We start from the raw sequence: 19,846 nt of genomic DNA, 5'->3' as shown, positions 1-19,846 counted from the left end.
TTTAGTACTTTGTTGGCTTCTTTACTAACTAACACGCTTTAATTTGTTTGTACATCTTTCAGAACTGTACTAACCATTGTAGCTATTCATTATCTTTTATACTAGAACCAGTGCACAGTAGTTATGTTCTATGTCGTTGCTTAGCCGCTATTAACTGTTAATGTTCTAGGTAGTTGCTTTACTATTCTTTACTATATTTAACACTTCATTATTAATTATTCATTTAGCCTTCCACTAATTATTGATGTGTTGAACCGTATGCATTTAAATATTCTAACTTATGATACGACACCGCTACTAACACACTAACCTTAGAAATTGCTTCAAATCTTAGCATAACGCTTAACCTTGCTTAACCTTTGACTATCAATGCTTAACTAAGGCTTTGGGAAAACTGATTGGTTTTGGGAACTTTAATTCGCCGTGACGTTAGACAGTTAAGCCCCAACTTCTCTTTCCATTCTTTACCATTTCCTTGATTCCTGGACTGTTGCTAATTGAGTGATCTGTGTATCGTATGTGTTGTGTGTGTGCAGCTAACTGCTTTGGTTAGCTGTAGTTTGCTAAGTAGCTTTTCTTCTTTCTCTATTACTTCGGGCACACCGGAAATAAGTTAGTCATAAGTTAGCTTTAACCTATTCCGGAAACCCCGGAAATAAGTTAGTTATTAGCTAGATGTAACCTATTCCGGAAAGCCCGGAAATAAGTTATTTATAAGTTAGCTTTAATTACTTCGGGCACACCGGAAATAAGTTATTTATAAGTTAGACCTAAGCTATCCCGGAAAATCTGGGAATAAGTTAGTTTTTAGTTATGCTTAATCTATTTGAAATAAGTCTTTGTGTGCTCAACCTGTCTGTGTGTGTGTGTGTGTGTGTGTCTCGTATGTTACTCTTTCTATAACGACCCTTCTCCGCCCTACTCTGTATGTTCGTTTGCACCTTTCCATATTCCTACTCTCTCACGGGGCTTTGAACTAGTCCACTCGCCCGAAACGCATTGTATTATTTTAAATAATAAAGACGCATCTAAACTAATTCTGCTCGGTCCGTGGCGCATGGACGTAGGGTATTAAATTAAATAAATAATTAACACTCCACCGAGGAGGTTGTGAACAGAGTCGCGCACGAAGCTATAACTTCGAAACAAAATCTCGCCCTCCCTCTTTTATTCACTCGTTTCCTGGCAATGATGAGGCACGAATAAAGCCAAGAGGCAAAATATTCCCGCCTGAGCCAGGAAAACGACTTTAGGATACAAAAGCGGGAAACCCGACCAAAATTGACCCCCGGAATAACCCAGCTCGGCTAGGCTATCAGGGACGCGTAACGCCCCGACCCGACAAATTAACGAAACACACCCGGAAGCGGGTTACAAAATGGCGCCCGAACAGGGACTTATCGCATAATATATTGTTTGAAATAGAGAGAAAAATGGCAGGCACAAATGAGAAAAACGACGGGGTAACGCACGCGACCGTCAGTACACCCGAAACTACTATTGGTCCAGTTACGACCTTGTTAACGCACACAACGCAAACACTTACCGCTGTTTCCGTACCTTCAATAGGACAACCCATATCAACGACGAGTACCGGCGCGATCCCAAAACAAAGAATGGAATCAGGGCGCGACTTGTCAGACCTTACAGCCACGCGAAAAGTAGGTTGGGTCTATTATCTTAAGAAAAAGGAATTAAAAGAGAAGATGAGCGAATACGGTCTAGACACTGAGGGTAACAGCGATACTCTCAGGAGCCGCTTTGTTGAATTCTTAAGACAATCCGCTCTGCCAGCGACAGAAGCCGGGCCGGAATTTAGGGAATTTATACCTTCAAGCGGACGTGGGGGTGATAATTACTTTACTAGTTATAGTAACGACGACAGAAACGCGACCAGCGACGAATCAGTCATTGTAAGGGAAATGCTTGGCCTGCCGCCTGACGCGAGCGTGGACACGGTAAAACGAATGCTCTCAGTCATTTCTATGGTAAACGACGCCGCTCTCCCGCTAACGACGCGTCATGAGGTCCGTTACCCGTTGAACTTAAATACTTACACAAGTGTGTCCCCAGCAACGAATGTGCAAATGACTTCACGCCTTCAACATAATTACCAAACAAATAACGCACCTCTGCAGTATTCAGGGGAAACCAATTACGCTAATCCGCTTTCCGCAGCAGCGATTTGTAACATTGCTAGAAAGTGGAACCTCCACTACGACGGAGACCGTAACCCCGTATCTTTTCTAGAGCGCTTAGAAGAATTAAGACAGTGCTACGAGATAGCCCCCGCTGATATTTTGAAAGCTCTTCCTGAGCTGTTGCGTGGAAACGCACTTCTATGGTGCAGAAATAATAAGGATTTCTGGCAAACTTTTGAGGACTTCAAAGAATCTTTTGAGGTACAATTCTTGCCCCCGGGGTACAAAAGAAATCTAGAGGACGAAATTCGATTGCGAACTCAAGGCGAAAATGAACCATTTCGCAGCTTTGTTGTCGCGCTGACGACTCTTATCCGACGATGTGGTGGCTATAGTCTAGATCAAACCCTTGATCGGTTATTCCTCAACATGCGACCCGAATATAAGCTGACACTAAGAAGAGACTTGTGTATCAGTTTATCTGATATGATTCAGGAAGCTGAGAGATATGAATCTTACATTAGAGATAGAAATCTCTACCGACCCCCGCCGAACCCAGCACAAGCACTCGTACCAGAGACTGCTTACTACGCTAAAAATAGGAATCAGCGAAACGTGAACGCAGTTGCCACTCCAGAAAGACCACAATTTTCGCCGGCGAGGAAACAAACTCCCACAAACGTATTCCAAAGTAGGGGTAGGAACGTAGAGGACGATCCTCGACCCCAAAACCCACGCGCGGGAGGGTTCAATAATCCCCCAGACATTCCAGTTCGTAAGGATTGGCAAAAGCCGGTTCCTAATGCAAGGAACAATGAGAGAGTTCCCACTTGTTGGAACTGCCGTGAAAACGGCCACCGGTTCAACGATTGTCCAAAGCCCAAAATAATAAAATGTTTTTATTGTCAAAGGGAGGGCATGCGAACAGTTAATTGCCCATGTAGGCAGGGAAACGCCGGGAGGGTCCCAGCAACGAGTGGACCGCTGGGGCCCACTTCGTCCAACAATCACCAGTCAAATTAGACAAACCAACTCCAACGATAGAACCAATGGCAAGCTGTGGATATTTAAGCACGCGAGACAATAGGCCCTTTGTAAATATCAAAATTCTAGGTGAAACCTTCAAGGCTCTTATAGATACAGGAGCTATGATTAGCATAATTGGGGAAAAAGTGAAAGATCATCTCCAAAACGCCGGCATAGTACCCGAACAAATAAGTCAACTCTTACAGTTGGCAAATGGAGTCCAAACGTCTGCCACAAAACGATATGATTTTACATTTGAATTTTCTTCTTCAGAATACGATTTATCAGCATTGTACTTACCCAATTTAACAGTCGATGTGGCATTAGGCATGGATATTGTAAATAAACTCCAATTAGTGAAATTTCTAAGAAATCCTGAATCTGGGTCAGGATTAAATGATTTAGACTTGCCACTTAACGCGACCGATGAACAACAACAGTTAGACTTTGAGGTGCGCTACCGGAAAGGTTCCCTAAATAAAGTGACTGATGCACTTTCTCGCAACGCACTCCCTGCAATCGACACTACTGAAATGAGTGAAGAGGTCGCTCAGATTAAAGAGATTTCCCCGACCTGTTTAGTTAATACACAAGACCCAGAGGAACCGTCCGTATCTCACGAAGAACAGAAAGACTGGTACTTCCGCATTCTTGGCAAGGTTCTGAAAAACCCGGAAAATTACGATAACTACCGATTAACTGAGGATGGCAAACTCCTCCGTAAAATGTCGACGCGAAATCGTAACAATAGTTACGACCCTACCACAGAGTGGAAACTTTGTGTTCCACCAAACCTTCGTCCGATGGTATTGGAAGAAAACCACGATCGCCCTGAAGCAGGCCATCTTGGTATTAGGAAAACCTTGGCACGGGTAGCCGCAAGGTACTACTGGCCTGGTTGGCAATCAAGCGTCAAGTCACACGTCCGGAAATGTTTGTCCTGTCAAAAGTACAAGGTAGAACATCGCAAACCTGCAGGGAAAATGTATTTTCGACGACCTCAGGCTCCTTGGGTCACGGTAACCCTTGACTTGATCGGTCCGTTGCCGCGCTCGAAAAAAGGAAACAAATTCGCCCTAGTTATTCAGGACAACTTCTCTAAGTGGGTAGAAGTCGCACCACTGAGATCAGCAACCGCTAAACAAGTAGTAACTCATTTCCGAGAACTGGTATTATTTCGGTATGGGGCACCAGATGTGATCATCTGTGACAATGGGACGCAATTCACCTCCAACATTTTTCGCGATTTAGCAAAAGAATGGAGCATTCGCCTTCAGTTCACAGCACCGTACTCGCCTCAGGAAAACCCGACAGAACGAGCAAACCGAGTCTTAAAAACGATGATATCGCAGTTCGTGAAAGACGACCATCGTGCTTGGGACGAGAAGCTCCCCGAATTCCGTTTTGCTATACATTCGGCGATCCACGACTCCACTAAATACTCTCCCGCAATGCTGAATCTGAACAGAGAAATAAAGATGCCGCGGGCACTTTATCGGGATACTCTGCAAGGCAGCAACGATCCAATCGAACTCCCACTTGAAGAGGTCATACTGGAGCGAAATGCTCGTATGCACGCGCTAATAGGGAAGGTAAAGGAGAATCTGGAGAAAGCGTACCAGAACCAAGCTCGATACTACAACCTCCGCCGCCGTGACAATCCGTTCAGAGTAGGCCAGAGGGTTTTAAAAAGAAATCACGTGCTTTCGTCCGCAGTAGACGCTGTTGCGGGCAAGCTAGCCGCGAAATATGAGGGTCCGTTCGTGATTTCCAACAGGGTAGGCGCAAACATCTTCATGTTAACAGACGAAAAGGGGAAGCCCGCGGGGCATGTCCATGTAAAGGATTTGAAGCTTTTTCACGACACATAAAGCACCTCACCTTACACTTTTCTCACACTTGTAGCTTGCATACAAGTACCTATCCAGCTGAACGTTCTCTCAGCCCAAGAACAAGTATTTTTTCTTTTTGGTAATTTTCTTTTTACTTTTTCCGAAGTGGGGAGGGAGTGTAAGGGTTCATATTATTCGTGAATATTTATAATAAAACTAAACCCTTACTAGCAGAATCGCCTCGCCAATTCGCCGAAGTTCCAAAATGTAAACAAAACAACTTAGCAGATGACACAAGTTCAGCAACAGCTGATCTTGTGGTTCACCACCGTACCACCGGGCCGCGCATCAGTCGCCCGCGCCTGCGCAGGAACCCCAGCCACAGCGCTGGATGTGCGCTGCGCTCGCAGAGACAGTGACAGTGAGTCGGGGTCGGCGAGAGTCGACGGTCAGCAGGAGGAGTGGCCTGAGCAATTAGGCAGAAGAAGGACGCCCGACCCTACACTCTCGCTCACGCCAAGTAAGTGGACGACATTCGCCATTCGCCGTTGTTAATATCCTAGGGCGCCTAGGATAACTCGACCTCACTCGCAATCGCTTTTATTACGCCAACCGTTTATTCACTGTTAATTAATTACGCTATTTAAGTCAAACGTCCGCGGGAAGTTTCGTCTTAAATTTAATTGAATTATTAACAGAGATCGATTTATTTAAACCGGTGAATATCTTTATCGTTTTACTATAACATAGAGTGTTATCTGTTTTATTAAAATAGCTTTGTAAATATATAACGATCAGCTTTGATTTGTGGAATATTTGAACTTGGTTCAATAAATAATTTATAGACCGTGAGTTCAAAGAAGTAACGGTCAGAACGAGATCCGCCCGGTTGTAATTACTTTCTGTTTTAATTGTGTTGTTTTATTTGTATTGTTTAAATCTATTCAAGTTCTATCGGTTCCGGTCACGCAAGGTGGCTTTTTCATATTCGTGTGTTTTTGTTTGTTTTGTTTATCGCGTAGGTCCGTGAGAACACGGTGTTACCTAAATATAATGTGTGGTGTTTAGTTGTTAGTCAATGTTTAGCTGAATTACTGTAGCAGCACTTCAGCTGTGAGATATTTTATCCATGGGAATAAGAGTAAATTCATAGTGGATTTATTAGAGTGATTTTAGTACTTTGTTGGCTTCTTTACTAACTAACACGCTTTAATTTGTTTGTACATCTTTCAGAACTGTACTAACCATTGTAGCTATTCATTATCTTTTATACTAGAACCAGTGCACAGTAGTTATGTTCTATGTCGTTGCTTAGCCGCTATTAACTGTTAATGTTCTAGGTAGTTGCTTTACTATTCTTTACTATATTTAACACTTCATTATTAATTATTCATTTAGCCTTCCACTAATTATTGATGTGTTGAACCATATGCATTTAAATATTCTAACTTATGATACGACACCGCTACTAACACACTAACCTTAGAAATTGCTTCAAATCTTAGCATAACGCTTAACCTTGCTTAACCTTTGACTATCAATGCTTAACTAAGGCTTTGGGAAAACTGATTGGTTTTGGGAACTTTAATTCGCCGTGACGTTAGACAGTTAAGCCCCAACTTCTCTTTCCATTCTTTACCATTTCCTTGATTCCTGGACTGTTGCTAATTGAGTGATCTGTGTATCGTATGTGTTGTGTGTGTGCAGCTAACTGCTTTGGTTAGCTGTAGTTTGCTAAGTAGCTTTTCTTCTTTCTCTATTACTTCGGGCACACCGGAAATAAGTTAGTCATAAGTTAGCTTTAACCTATTCCGGAAACCCCGGAAATAAGTTAGTTATTAGCTAGATGTAACCTATTCCGGAAAACCCGGAAATAAGTTATTTATAAGTTAGCTTTAATTACTTCGGGCACACCGGAAATAAGTTATTTATAAGTTAGACCTAAGCTATCCCGGAAAATCTGGGAATAAGTTAGTTTTTAGTTATGCTTAATCTATTTGAAATAAGTCTTTGTGTGCTCAACCTGTCTGTGTGTGTGTGTGTGTGTGTCTCGTATGTTACTCTTTCTATAACGACCCTTCTCCGCCCTACTCTGTATGTTCGTTTGCACCTTTCCATATTCCTACTCTCTCACGGGGCTTTGAACTAGTCCACTCGCCCGAAACGCATTGTATTATTTTAAATAATAAAGACGCATCTAAATTAATTCTGCTCGGTCCGTGGCGCATGGACGTAGGGTATTAAATTAAATAAATAATTAACACTCCACCGAGGAGGTTGTGAACAGAGTCGCGCACGAAGCTATAACTTCGAAACAAAATCTCGCCCTCCCTCTTTTATTCACTCGTTTCCTGGCAATGATGAGGCACGAATAAAGCCAAGAGGCAAAATATTCCCGCCTGAGCCAGGAAAACGACTTTAGGATACAAAAGCGGGAAACCCGACCAAAATTGACCCCCGGAATAACCCAGCTCGGCTAGGCTATCAGGGACGCGTAACGCCCCGACCCGATAAATTAACGAAACACACCCGGAAGCGGGTTACAATTGCATGAGGGGACAGATTCGGGGTCCCCGCACGTCAACCTGTGTCTTTGACCAGATGCAGGAGCTTTTGCCCAATGTTAGCGTCTTAATCGCCACCTGGCTGCTTTAGACCAAACAGGGCTGTTCTCCTTATTGACCCATTCACCTAATGGGTCTGATGATGATTGAAGTGTCCAATCGAAATTGATCACCAATTACCATCTTTTATAAGTATTTACCGTATTGTGAGTCAACAGTATAAGTTTAAATATATACAAATATTAAATATAAATATTACAAGTGTTATTTGACATATTTTTTGTAATTTCAGGTTAAAATACACAGACACACAAAAACATTTTTTTACTTGGACAGATAACAGTACAGGACGCTTAGTTTTGCCATGATGTTGTTAGAGACTGACGTATAAACCCCATCCTATTCATGTAGTTTTTGTCTGGTCCTCTCCTCATAAAATGACAACCATCCATAATCTCTGTAGCTGTAATATATATTAAATATGATTCAAAAATAGTTTTGTTTTAAGTTTGTTTTTCTGTGTTTGTGACAAATCTTCGCAATCCCTGGGATGAAAAGGATCTATTTAACCCTCCGAGTGTTATGTGTCGTAAAATCGACACATAACACACTTTATGTAGTGTTTTGTGTCGATTTTTCGACTCACAAACACTGTTTAAGGCGAAGGCTCTATGACTGACAAAATCGGATTGAACTGGATCGAGTTAGGTATCGTTTTATTTGGCAGATTCTAAGCTTTCTCCCGAGGTCTGTCTCTAAGCGCTTTTTTTTCTCGATCCGATCATAATTGTAGCAGACAGCTGACGTGCGTATTTGTAAACAGCTTGGTTAACCTCGCACCGAAGACTGATGTGTTTTATTACGTTTATCATTGTTTTAGTGTTAAAAATCAAAAGTAGTGATATACGTTGTGCATTATAAGAAGATTTGAGTGATTTTGAAGGACTGGTTGATGATCCTGAAGAAGTAGGTAGTGATATTGATGTAAATTATCAGCCAGATTCCTAGCTATGGTTAGGCTATGCATTCTTAGCTAAACGCTATGTACCGAAATCTGTTTTTTGCCCATAACTTATTTTTTGCAAATCTACTTCCTTATATTATTATATTTTTGGAATCCTCATAAAATTCTGAACAAAGTGGCTATTTTGAAATATTTGTAGACCTATAAATTATAACAATGTATTGAGCGCAAACATAAATTTTTTTATTTATTTTATAATTTTTGAGAAATGTTAACCCCACAAAAATTGTTGAACATTTTTTTGTAATGTTTTATATGTTACATTGAAGCCCATAATTTTCCAAACAAAATGATAGATAAAACAGTATACTTTACATTGTTTTTAAGTTTCTAAGATACATTTTAATAAAACCCTGCGAGTGCGCAATAAATGGGCGAACATTAAGACCAAAACCAGAGACACTTGGAGGGTTAACTTGGTACTCTGCTTGAAAATAGATCTTTAGGAAGAAACAAGGTCATATTACAAATATTTTTTTGGACAGTACTACAGATTTAGAGTTTCTTGAGTACAAGAAAACTAAACATTGAATTTATCAAGAATTGATTTTAGGAGAGTACCCATTGTATGCAAGACCTAACAGTTTAGTTTAATTAAATCGTTTAGTTTCTGTGAATGTATCTTTTCTCCTAATTTCTCTTGCGAGTTTAAAGTTTAGTTTGTATTATATTTTACAGTACATTTCACAAATTGAGATCTGTTGGAAATCTATACTCAGGAACAGCTTCATGTTGTTGGAACAACGGTGACCTGAAAGAATTGCCAATCAATCTCATTCAACAATTGATAATACAAAACAGAGCCATCAGTATTGTTCCTGCAATCTGGCGACACAGTGAAAACTTCACTTGACTGACTATTTCCAAAAACCTACAGTACTATTCATGCAGTCTCAATGCAAAGGGCAATGTTACAGAAATTACACAAAAACAACCAGAGTAAAATGTATTATAAATATTCAATACACTTAAAATACACATTGGAGCTCAGTAAAGTGTTTTCTTTTTCAAATTCAAGCTCTCTAGTGGCACCGTTGGTAGAAGAGAAGGAAGATTGGGTGGTTTATAGGCAATGGCGGACTTACCATTAGGCACAATAGGCACATGCCTAGTTGCGCCTGGCCGCGGCAGGTAACAGGCGGTGCGTCGGGCGGCGTGTCAGAGGGCAACGGGCGCGTGAAGGTTTAGCAGTGAAGATGACTCACGTTCATGACCATCAGTAAATTTAGAAAATGCAAAAAAACTGCAAAACCTTTATTTACGATACCGACCTAGAGTCATCAATTGGGAGTGAGTGTGTACATTTCTCAAAATTGATCAAATGCAATAACATCAAATGCACCCCTCTATCTATGAGCACGTTCCTCAGAGAAGAGAAATTGGAGGATACTTTTCCTAATTTAGATATAGCTCTGAATATGTATTTGTATACTGTTGTTAGCAACTGTTCTGCAGAAACATCATTTTCATCATTAAAGAGGATTAATTCATATCTACGTCCTACCCTAAAGGAAGAAAAGTTGAATTCTCTTGCAATTCTGAACATTGAAGCCGAGATCCTTAATGGTTAAGATTTTAAATTTTAACATTCATTAGAAGAGTTTTCTGTCATGAAAGCAAGGCTTAAACGTTTAATGTAAGATTATACTTTCATAATTCCTTAACAGTTTGGTTTTCGTAGTAAACCTGTTAAACAATGAACAATACTTTATATTCCAAATACAAAGAACATGATAATTGACTAATTGTTTACTATTTTTGTCATTATATTGCATTTCAGTATTCCATTATTTTAAAAAGAAAAATACGAGTTTAAAAGAATTTTACCTGTTTGTGTTAAAAAAGTATTACTAAAAGATCTTATGAGTAATAAATCAAACTTAACAAACCTTGTGAGCTATCTTATTTTGAATCTTCTTCACCAAAAATTGGGAAATTAAGGTCAAAATATTTTTATAATATACATTTAACATTAACATTAAATATAGTTCTTTTTATTATTTATATTATTATTATTATATGATACATGATATTATTACATTAAATAAAAATATATAATAATAAGTTCATAGGAACTAGAAGAAAAACTAAAAGAAATCCAAGTTAAACTGAATACATTTTAATTTAATTTCATCAAGAACGGCAATGGTGATTAATTTAGGCTATTTATATTCATTGTTGCCTCAACCAAAATATAAGTTTTTCTTAAAAGCAATAAATACAACTTAAATATAATGTACTCATATTGTCCTACGTCTTTCTTGGAAAAATGCATAAGTGTGACAAAAACGGGAATTATAATATCACTTTTACGTTGAAACCTTTCCTTTTTCGCAAAACACAAAGGGGGGCTGGCAGAACGGGCCTAGGAGCAGCTACGTAGGTAAGTCCGCCACTGTTTATAGGTAACAATGGGAGGTTCACATTAATTTGATATTCTGTTGTAATAATGAAATTTACACATGAGGAGGGCTCATTTTGTGGTTGCACATATTTTAACTCTCACTGGATTATTGTGATATACTTTGGTTTTTTATTGTGATAACGGTTACAACGTTGTCATGTTCTTGGGTAGCAATTAATTATACATTGTATTTATGGGCTGCCAATGACAATAGAGGATTATTTATCATAAAGAACAGCTGTTTTTCAAGGATTTTAGCACTCCAGCTCTAGCTCGATTGATATTTTTGGGATTTTTAATCATTTGTCTTGGGTATTCTTCGTCGGCATATCAATAAAAAGCAATCTGCACAGCAATAATCAAGCAAGAGATCTAAAAATATACATCATCACGAAATGAGCACTCCTCATGTGTCCATTGCATTACGATAGGTGAGCTTAAAATTATAATATATAAACCTCGCATTGTTACCAATAAACCACAGCGACTCTACTTTCTCTTCAACCAACAGCCCTACTACAATGTGAATTTAACGAGAGCAATTTACTTCTCTCCACCCTGTATACACATGTTGAATACTAATTCATGCTAAGTGCACTACAATTGATAAAGGTTTGCAAATAGTTGATCTGTAGTAAATTTAAAGTGCATTTTACCATTGAATAATCAATATTATGTGGTAAAATATACCTTAAACTACTTGTAGAAATATAGACTATACCCTCAAAATAACAGAATCAACAGCATGTAACTTGTTTCTTTAAGTAATAATAGTTGGACTTACAAGTCTTTGGATAATTACTAATGTGAATACTTTCCCAATGATGGTTTGCTAGTAAATTGAATGCCAAGCTTGAGGTTGGCTACCAAAGCCATATGATCGCACCCCAACCAGCTTTCAGTTTTAGTGAATCAATGTATGTAGTTTTTTTATTTTTTATTTCAGCTTAAAATGAAACAACAACACATCAAACTGTGATAAGCACACACACATCACACACAACCAAAGGTTTCCTAGATAAGGATAGCTGTTCTTGGATTTCTCCAGCTGCTAGTAACAATCTTTAGACCTACATGCAATCAATAAAAGTGTCAATAATTCAAAAATTAAAAAAGTGTTGGCTACATAAACTTCTATTTGTGCAAGAAAGGTTCATCCACATAACCAAACCAAGAATAAAACTTAACAATCTCAAATGTAGTGTTTTTTTTGTTTTTTTTTTTTACAAAATGAAGAACAATAACAAAAATACTGACAGTTCAATAAAACATGTATTACCCTAGGAATGCATAGTATTTATATTCATTGTGATTGCACCTAGATATTCATAGTTATCTTAACAATTAATAACAAACTATAACTTATATACAAAAAGATGTTTACTTGAAAACTCGTAGACGAGGATGAAACTTCCTTCTACTAGGCTATCTATTTCTAAAACTCAGGTGGTAAACTCAAATTCAAAAACAGTCAAGAGAAGATAAGTCAAAAGAAAAACATAACAGGCTCCAGGAAAACGGTGAAAAGTGGTTGAAAGAAATCCGTGACTCATGCAACCATGCTCGAATCGTACCTATATCGCGAGAGCAGGCAGCAAAGCCTGAATGCTGCTTCAATTAAAGAAGCGGCCAATTTTGTCACCTTTCCCACAAGATTAAGAACGAACCTGAAATATAGTAAACATCACTCAAATTGGTCTGTGAAGACCTTATTAAACATATTCTAAGAACCTTCTCCCAGTCGCATTTCTTCTGCATCTGACATGGATCAAACTTACTCTTAGTAAAGTTAACTAGCTAGTAGTGTTTAGAAAACACCATAAAAGGCATAAAAATATAAAAAATTTGTACCATCTATTTCAGCTTTATACATGTATGTTTTTTCATATTTTAAAAAATGACTTTGTGTTTGTTTATGTAGGCCTACCTTTGACTCTTGGCTTTCAAAATTGAACTTGGGTACCAAGATTATAGTCACACAGAAGGTTACAAATGAATTTGAGTATTGCATTTTTTATTTGGTGTTTTATTATATTTTTGTGTTTATTATTTATTTTTAAATATTAGATTAAATTAGTGAAAAACAGTGATTCCACACAACCAATGAAAACCTTAAGATTCTCAATCAAAGAGTAGTCATTTATGATTAGTTTAATATTTATTTATAAATGGTTCCTATTAGGGGTCTGCGGTACAGAAAATTTAAGGTCGGTACGGTTCGGTACGGTACAATATTTTGTACCTCGGTTCTCGGTACAAAATCGGTACGGTACACGGCTACCCGTATTTTTGCGGTTTTCTTCTCAGAACTGTATCTAAACCATTATTTTGAACTTTAATACATAGACATTACTATGAAAATGGATAGTATCCTACATTCATGGTTTTCTAACAACAATTACTGTACCACATATTATTAAAACAAAACCTTTTACTACTACGAGGATTGTGTCAAGAAAAATCACAGTTGAGATAAAGGCTTTACCTATTTTACTCTGAGATACTTTGAATAGCCATGATAAAGTAGTTTAAAAATAGGATAAGAGTTTTTATGAATAAACATGTTTGAAACATTTATTGACAAGATAATTTCACAAAACTGGTAAATTATTTCCAACCAACACAATGTCTAGTTGTTTTTTTTTTAATTTTAAAAACATATAAAAGCATTTAGTAGAAGACAGTGTAGTTTTGCCAGCTGTTCACAGCAGATGACAATGAAAAACTGGAGGTTATGATGAAGTAATGGCAAAGACCATTTTTTTTATCAGCTTCAAAACTTGTTAAGTTATAAGATGGATACAATTCTTGCAAAGTTTTTTTCTGACACTAAAATTTGGATTATAACAGAGTAAGATTTGATGTTGGGTAATTAGACTTTATAACTGTGTAAAAGGTGTGTATCCCTGAATTTATAAATTGCATTCTACACTTATTCACTGCCAAACATAATTCAGTAGAACCTTGATGAACCGAGAATTACACTAGCCTACATAACTTCATTACCCCAAGTAAAATACCAAGATAATTTTTATAATTGTATTTGAATCGTATAATCTTAGTTTGTTAAAAATGGATTGAATGTTCAACAATAATTGCAGTCCATTATTGTTAAGCAGTATGGTCCCAAATTATTGTTTTTTATTTTGAAACATCACAGTTCATTTGACAAAATTATAGTTGAAGCAGCTCAATGTCAAGTCACGATTGTGCAATAGTTTGTTTACATGCTTTCTCCAGACCACGGGGGAGGGGAGGGTCTGATAAGCCGTCTATTGTTCACCCCCAAGAAGGTCCGACCCTCATTAGTGCCGCTCGGCTGCACTCAGTGGGGAACCCAATACCACAAATCAATCTTTTAAATGAATACAAATATTTGGTAATAATTGTTTTATTAATATTCACCTTGAAATTTCAATAAATTTGGTGTAAAATTTGACAAAAATCTGCCATTTGGACCGATTATTAATACAATACCAAATACCAATAAAGTAGTACATTCATTGGTAATTAAATAATAGGTAAAAATTTACCGATTTTCGTCAAGTTTTACCCCCTGCTGTGCGCTATGTCACAAAAGCTGATAACGACATGGGTGATTAGTAACCATGGCAACTTGTTGAATGCGTGATGAAGGGAAACCCAAGAAATAGAAGAACAAAGAGAAAGAATGACGTTGTTATCTTTATACCCTTTTTACAATTTCCGTTATTGTTATCTTTATGTAAGATTTTATGATTTTGTTTTATAGGTTTATAAAATAATTCTTTTTAACTACGGGAATATCAATTTATAATATTTATCAACGTGCTTCTCTTCTGAAACATGAGCCGTGACTATTTCCACCGGGCGAATGTCACGACTCATGATCAATGGTTCAAGTGTTTTTTTTTATAGTAGGCTAGTTCAGTGTTTCGTTGTCACTTTCACGACCCCGAACAAGGCTGTGAGTCTTGTTTTTCTTACTCTTTCCGCCAGCAACTCATAGGTTCAGCGACGTCAGAGCCGTTTGCCTCGCAGAGGATTTTCAGAACAAATTTATCCTTTAACATCTGTTTCTATGCTTTATTTTTTGCAAAGCAGTTTTGTTAATTGTTCTTTACTTTTGTTCTGCTACGCAATGGTGTAAATTTATCGCGCCACGCGCGCCTTTTCGGGCCCGTGAGGAGGAACATGTAGCAGCCGCATCAGCATTGACGGAGTGGATTCTACTGCTCTTGGCCACCCCTGGATCATGGCCCCCCTCTTCCGTCATGCTCGTTTCCCCCTCCGGTGCTGCTTGCCCAGAACCATTGAACTGAACGCCCTACCGCAAGTTACTTAGACCTAATTTATTGTTACCGCTACGGACTGAGGGATTTTAATTGTTATTTTGTTAATTTGTGCACAGATCTCTATTAATTGTTATTCCTTTTAAATTTTAAATTCTTTAGCCTAGGCTACTTGTTGATTTTTTAGATTTTATAATTTTTTTTTACATATTCTATTAAATTTCAATTTTGGGGCCCCTAAATTTTCTATAGTTACCATGAAATGAATTTATTAAAAGAGTCATTAGATATTTCATTGTTGTAATTTGTTAATTTAAAAGGTTAAAACTGATTAAATTTACTTTGACTGAAATTAGCCTATTTTGAATTTTTTTAAATTAATGTTTGTAAGTGAGTAGGTCAGAGTGGTATCAAAATTTTTTAAAGTTTAATTGAGAGTATTTAATTCATGTATTATTGTTAATTATTGTTGTTGTGTTATTCTTTTAAATGGTTAATTACAGCTCGTTTCTCTCAAATGGCGTGTTGTTCTTGAGCCTCCATCCATGGTTCTCATTTTGTTAAGTAAAGTTTTGTGAGCCGCTCCTCGGGCCTGCGCATGGATCACGCTTCCTTTTCGTTAGTCTGGGTGCAGGCGCGAGGGCATGGTTCATCTGGTAGCAGAGCGTGGTTAGTGGGTTGCGTCTTGGGTGCCTTGTCGTGAAACTTGGTTTCACGACTCGGATACTTAGGGATGCGATCACTGTCCACGTTCTATTTTTTGTTTTGTTTGAAGAGCCGTGGATGGATTGGTTTCTTGGAAATGTCTGGCCTGGCAGTTTTGGAAAAGGGCCTTGTTGTGTTGTGGTGGGGCGTAAACACATTTTATTAGGAGCTCGCCCTTTGGCCGAGGCACCGGGTGGAATCGGTGGTAATGACTTGCATCCTTCGGGAGCAAGAGTGTCAAAAGCATGGTCATGTGTCAAAAAAAAAAAAAAAAAAAAAAGGTTTGTCTGTACACCCCATCACACAAGTGTTAGGTGTTGTCTAGTGTATGTATCGGTGTATGTTTGTGTGTGTGTACGTTCGTGGGTCATTTGTTGTTGTTTTTTCTTGCGGTACTTGCGGTATGAATGGGCAGGTTCTTCTTTTGGGCCCCATCAGGTGCGTAGGCATCAACGTCCAGAAGCCTTAGGAATTAAATTTCTGTGTTTGTTTTGTGAAAAAATTTTGTTGGCTGTTATTTTGAGTCAAGTGCTGGTTGAGACTCGGTATGGCGTCAATTGTGCCGGAATATTTGAGGAAGCCGGAGCTGGTGTACGAGGTGCGGTCCCGGGGGGAGACTCCTGGAACTGATGTACGCACTTTGCGTACACAGTTCAGACAAATTGCTAGCATGCCTCAAGCTTGGGTTGAGTCGCTCAGTTTGGATGAGGAACTGGAGGCATGTAAAGAGAGGATGGAAGAGCTAAGTGGGGAAATTAATAGTTGGAGTAGTTTGCCTATGGGCTCAGCTAAGGGTTCGGCTATCACACAGCTGACGCACTGGCGTAAGCGTCTACTCTTGGTTTTGGGGCAACCTGAAATCCAGGATGAAGACAAGAGTTGGGTGGAGGCCAGAATCCTTGAGCTGGAAGGTATTTTGGAGAGTATTAAGGCAGGAAAGTCTGTCAAAGAGAAAGTCGAAATTTTTGAAGACAACCGTTCTTTGGAAATTTCAAACGAAGTGCCAAAGTCTGTTGTTGAAGTTGTGGCTCCAGTGGGTACCCCCCAGGCTCCGCCTACGCCAAGTACACTGCTCCAGCTGCCTGCAAATGTTCAAATGTCAAATGCAAATGTCACACCGTCCCCCTCTCACACGTCCACCTTGGCTGCGGCTACGCTGAATGTCCAGTCCCCATCTCCCTTTCCTTCTCAAGTTCATAGTTCCCCTTCCATCTCTAACTCCTTTGGCAAACTTCCCCATCCCCTTGCCTCTGTCCTGAGTGGTTTCCGGCCGGTGGACGGGTTAGATGTGAATGGTCTTTGTTGTTTTCTGGAGAGTGTTTTGCGCATGCGTGAATACCCTGGCATGTCAGACGCAACTTTGATGGAACTCATTGCTCCATACTGTCTGAAACCGTTGGGGGACAGATTGCTTGATTGTTTGCGCAGAGGCGTCACCTTTGATGTTTTTCATAAAGAAGTTTTGGAGCTTTTCATGCCCCGTCGGGTCATGGAGAAGCTGAAAGTTGAGAGAGTTTTTCGTCCTCAGCAGCCAGCCGAGTCTCTCAGCCAGTACGTGGGGGACATTCGCACGGTGGAAAGGGTCTTGCGTTTGGGGATCAGTGAGCTTGAGCTCATTGACATTGTGCTTCAGGGGTTGAAGCCTGAGGAACGCTCCCGTCTGGTTTTTGCACCACGACCTTCATCTTTTGCGGATCTGGACAGACTTTCCATCCTTTCGAGATCTGTCCAGGACGCTGATTTTCAGAGAGACCAAGCGGCGGGGCATCTTCCCCTAGCTGGTCATCATGCTGTCGTAGCACCCGTGGGGTTGGGTCCCGAACCGCCGCAGTGGCAGAGGCATCCTGTTGTTTGTTTTGGTTGTGGGCAACCAGGTCACATTCGGCTAGGGATGGCAAAATTTTTCGTTTTGTCGATATATCGGGTTTCCGATATATCGGAAGCAATATATCGATGTCTACGATATATCGACCCCCAAAATATCGATATTCCCGATATATCGGGATAACGATACATCGAAAATTTTACTTTGCTTTTCTATAAGAAAACTGCTTATTGTAATTACAAATGTGCAGACACAGGGAACATTAAGTGTTATTTAAGTACATAGAATCACGAAAAATGTTATCTTTAATTTAGATTAAACATCATGAAAAAATTAAGTTATTAAGTTAAAAAATTAAATTAAGGGCTTGCGATTGGAACTTAAAATCCCAAGAAAATTTAAATAAAATGACAATTTTTTGTCATTTTTTGAATCCGATATATCGGACCCAAAAACATCGATGTCTCCGATACTATCGGGAAGAATTTGTCGATGGCAATATATCGATATATCGGGGCCAGAATATCGATGTTTCAAAAATATCGATATATCGTTGCCATCCCTACATTCGGCGGCATTGCCGTCAAGGTGGAAATTTTGGACGTGGTCCAAAAAACTAGTTTGCTCACAGGAGGAAAAATTGCCCAATCCTTCCTGTGAGGTTGTTGGTGATAATGTAAAGGGCAATAATTTGAACGTTTTTTCAAGTAAGTCAAATTCTAAGTTAAAGTCAGTTAATGTTTCTGTTGCCTCCCCTTCTGGGAGTGTTGTGCCTGTGACCGAGCCTCTGCTGCGGGGGATTGCGGGCCTTGCTTCCATGGGCGTGAAAGCGGCGCGCTCAACTTGCCCACGTCTCAACATCTTCATAGGTTCCACGGTGCAGAAGGCCCTAGTGGATTCTGGGTCAGCCCGTTGCCTCATTTCCTTGTCCCTTTTTGAAAAACTTGAATCGTCTGGGCTTATCAAGCAAGTTGAGCGAAAAACCCCTATCTGCTGGACTGCGTCAAATTCACCCCTTCCCATCATCTATGAAGCCCGTTTCAAGTTCAAAATTGAACATTTTTCTTGGGTTTGGAGTTTTTGGGTGGCTAAGGACCTTTGTTTCCCTGTCATTTTGGGAGCGGATTTTATCAAGCACACTGGCCTAATTTTGGATTTAGGCAGAGGTCAGTGTTTTTTCCGATTTGCGAGGCGGGTATTAATATCTTTTGCTGATGAAATTGGTGGTGGTGCTGCGGTAGTCGAGCCTGAGATACCCAGCAAGCCAACAATTGATCCGTTAGGGCATCTGACTACTTGCGAGGCTGAAGCCATCAGAACCTTGTGTTCTCGTTTCCCAGATGTGCTGACGCCAAAGCTTGGAGTCACTAACCTGTTAGAGTACGAGATTCGTCTAACAGATACCCGTCCCGTTCGCTCTCACCCATACAAATTAGCTCCACCCAAAATGGAAACTCTCAGAAAAATCATTGACGAACTTCTGGAAAATGGTGTCATTGAACCTTCCCGTTCGAGCTACGCTAGTCCAGCTTTTCTCGTCCCAAAACCCAATGGCAAGTCCCGAATGGTTTTGGACTATCGCAAATTGAATGCGCAAATTGAAATCGACTCTGTGCCTCTCCCCGATTTGCATTCTGCGTTTGATTGGTTCGGTAAGGCCAAGTTTTTTTTCTGTTTTTGATCTGAATCAGGCCTATCTTCAGATTCCTTTGAAACCTGAGTCTCGACCTCTCACTGCTTTCTGCGTTCCGTGGAATTTGTATCAGTTCACAAGAGTTCCGATGGGTCTTGCTGTGGGGGCCCAGACTCTCACCAGACTCCTTGATTCCATCTTTCATGATGTCAAGTTTAAGTTTGTGTTCAATTACCTCGACGATCTCTTGGTGTACAGTGAGAGCTTCGAAGATCACCTGATTCATCTTGAAGAAGTCATGAGTAGATTGAATAGGGCTGGCCTTACCGTGAATCCTGACAAGGTTAGTTTTGCAAAGCCGGAAATTTCGTTCCTTGGTCATCTTATCTCTCATAGAGGCGTCTGCATCGACCCCGCTAGA

At 39.5% G+C, this 19,846-nt stretch overlaps 1 protein-coding gene across 1 annotated transcript in view; it reads right to left on the bottom strand.

Moving 5' to 3' along the window:
• Positions 1-19,846, bottom strand: part of LOC128997869 (LIM domain kinase 1) — a 66,141-nt gene that overhangs the window by 29,410 nt on the left and 16,885 nt on the right. Inside the window, exon 6 of the mRNA XM_054423647.1 lies at positions 12,566-12,658. Coding sequence (XP_054279622.1) covers positions 12,566-12,658 — 93 coding nt within the window. The remainder of the gene's footprint in view (positions 1-12,565; positions 12,659-19,846) is intronic.

Source organism: Macrosteles quadrilineatus, unplaced genomic scaffold (genome assembly GCF_028750875.1).
Source record: "Macrosteles quadrilineatus isolate MER2022 unplaced genomic scaffold, UCM_ALF_1.0 Scaffold_7__1_contigs__length_78375512, whole genome shotgun sequence".
Classification (NCBI taxonomy): domain Eukaryota; kingdom Metazoa; phylum Arthropoda; class Insecta; order Hemiptera; family Cicadellidae; genus Macrosteles; species Macrosteles quadrilineatus.
Note: the sequence above shows the minus strand (reverse complement) of the source record. Positions and strands in the feature narration are given on the sequence as shown.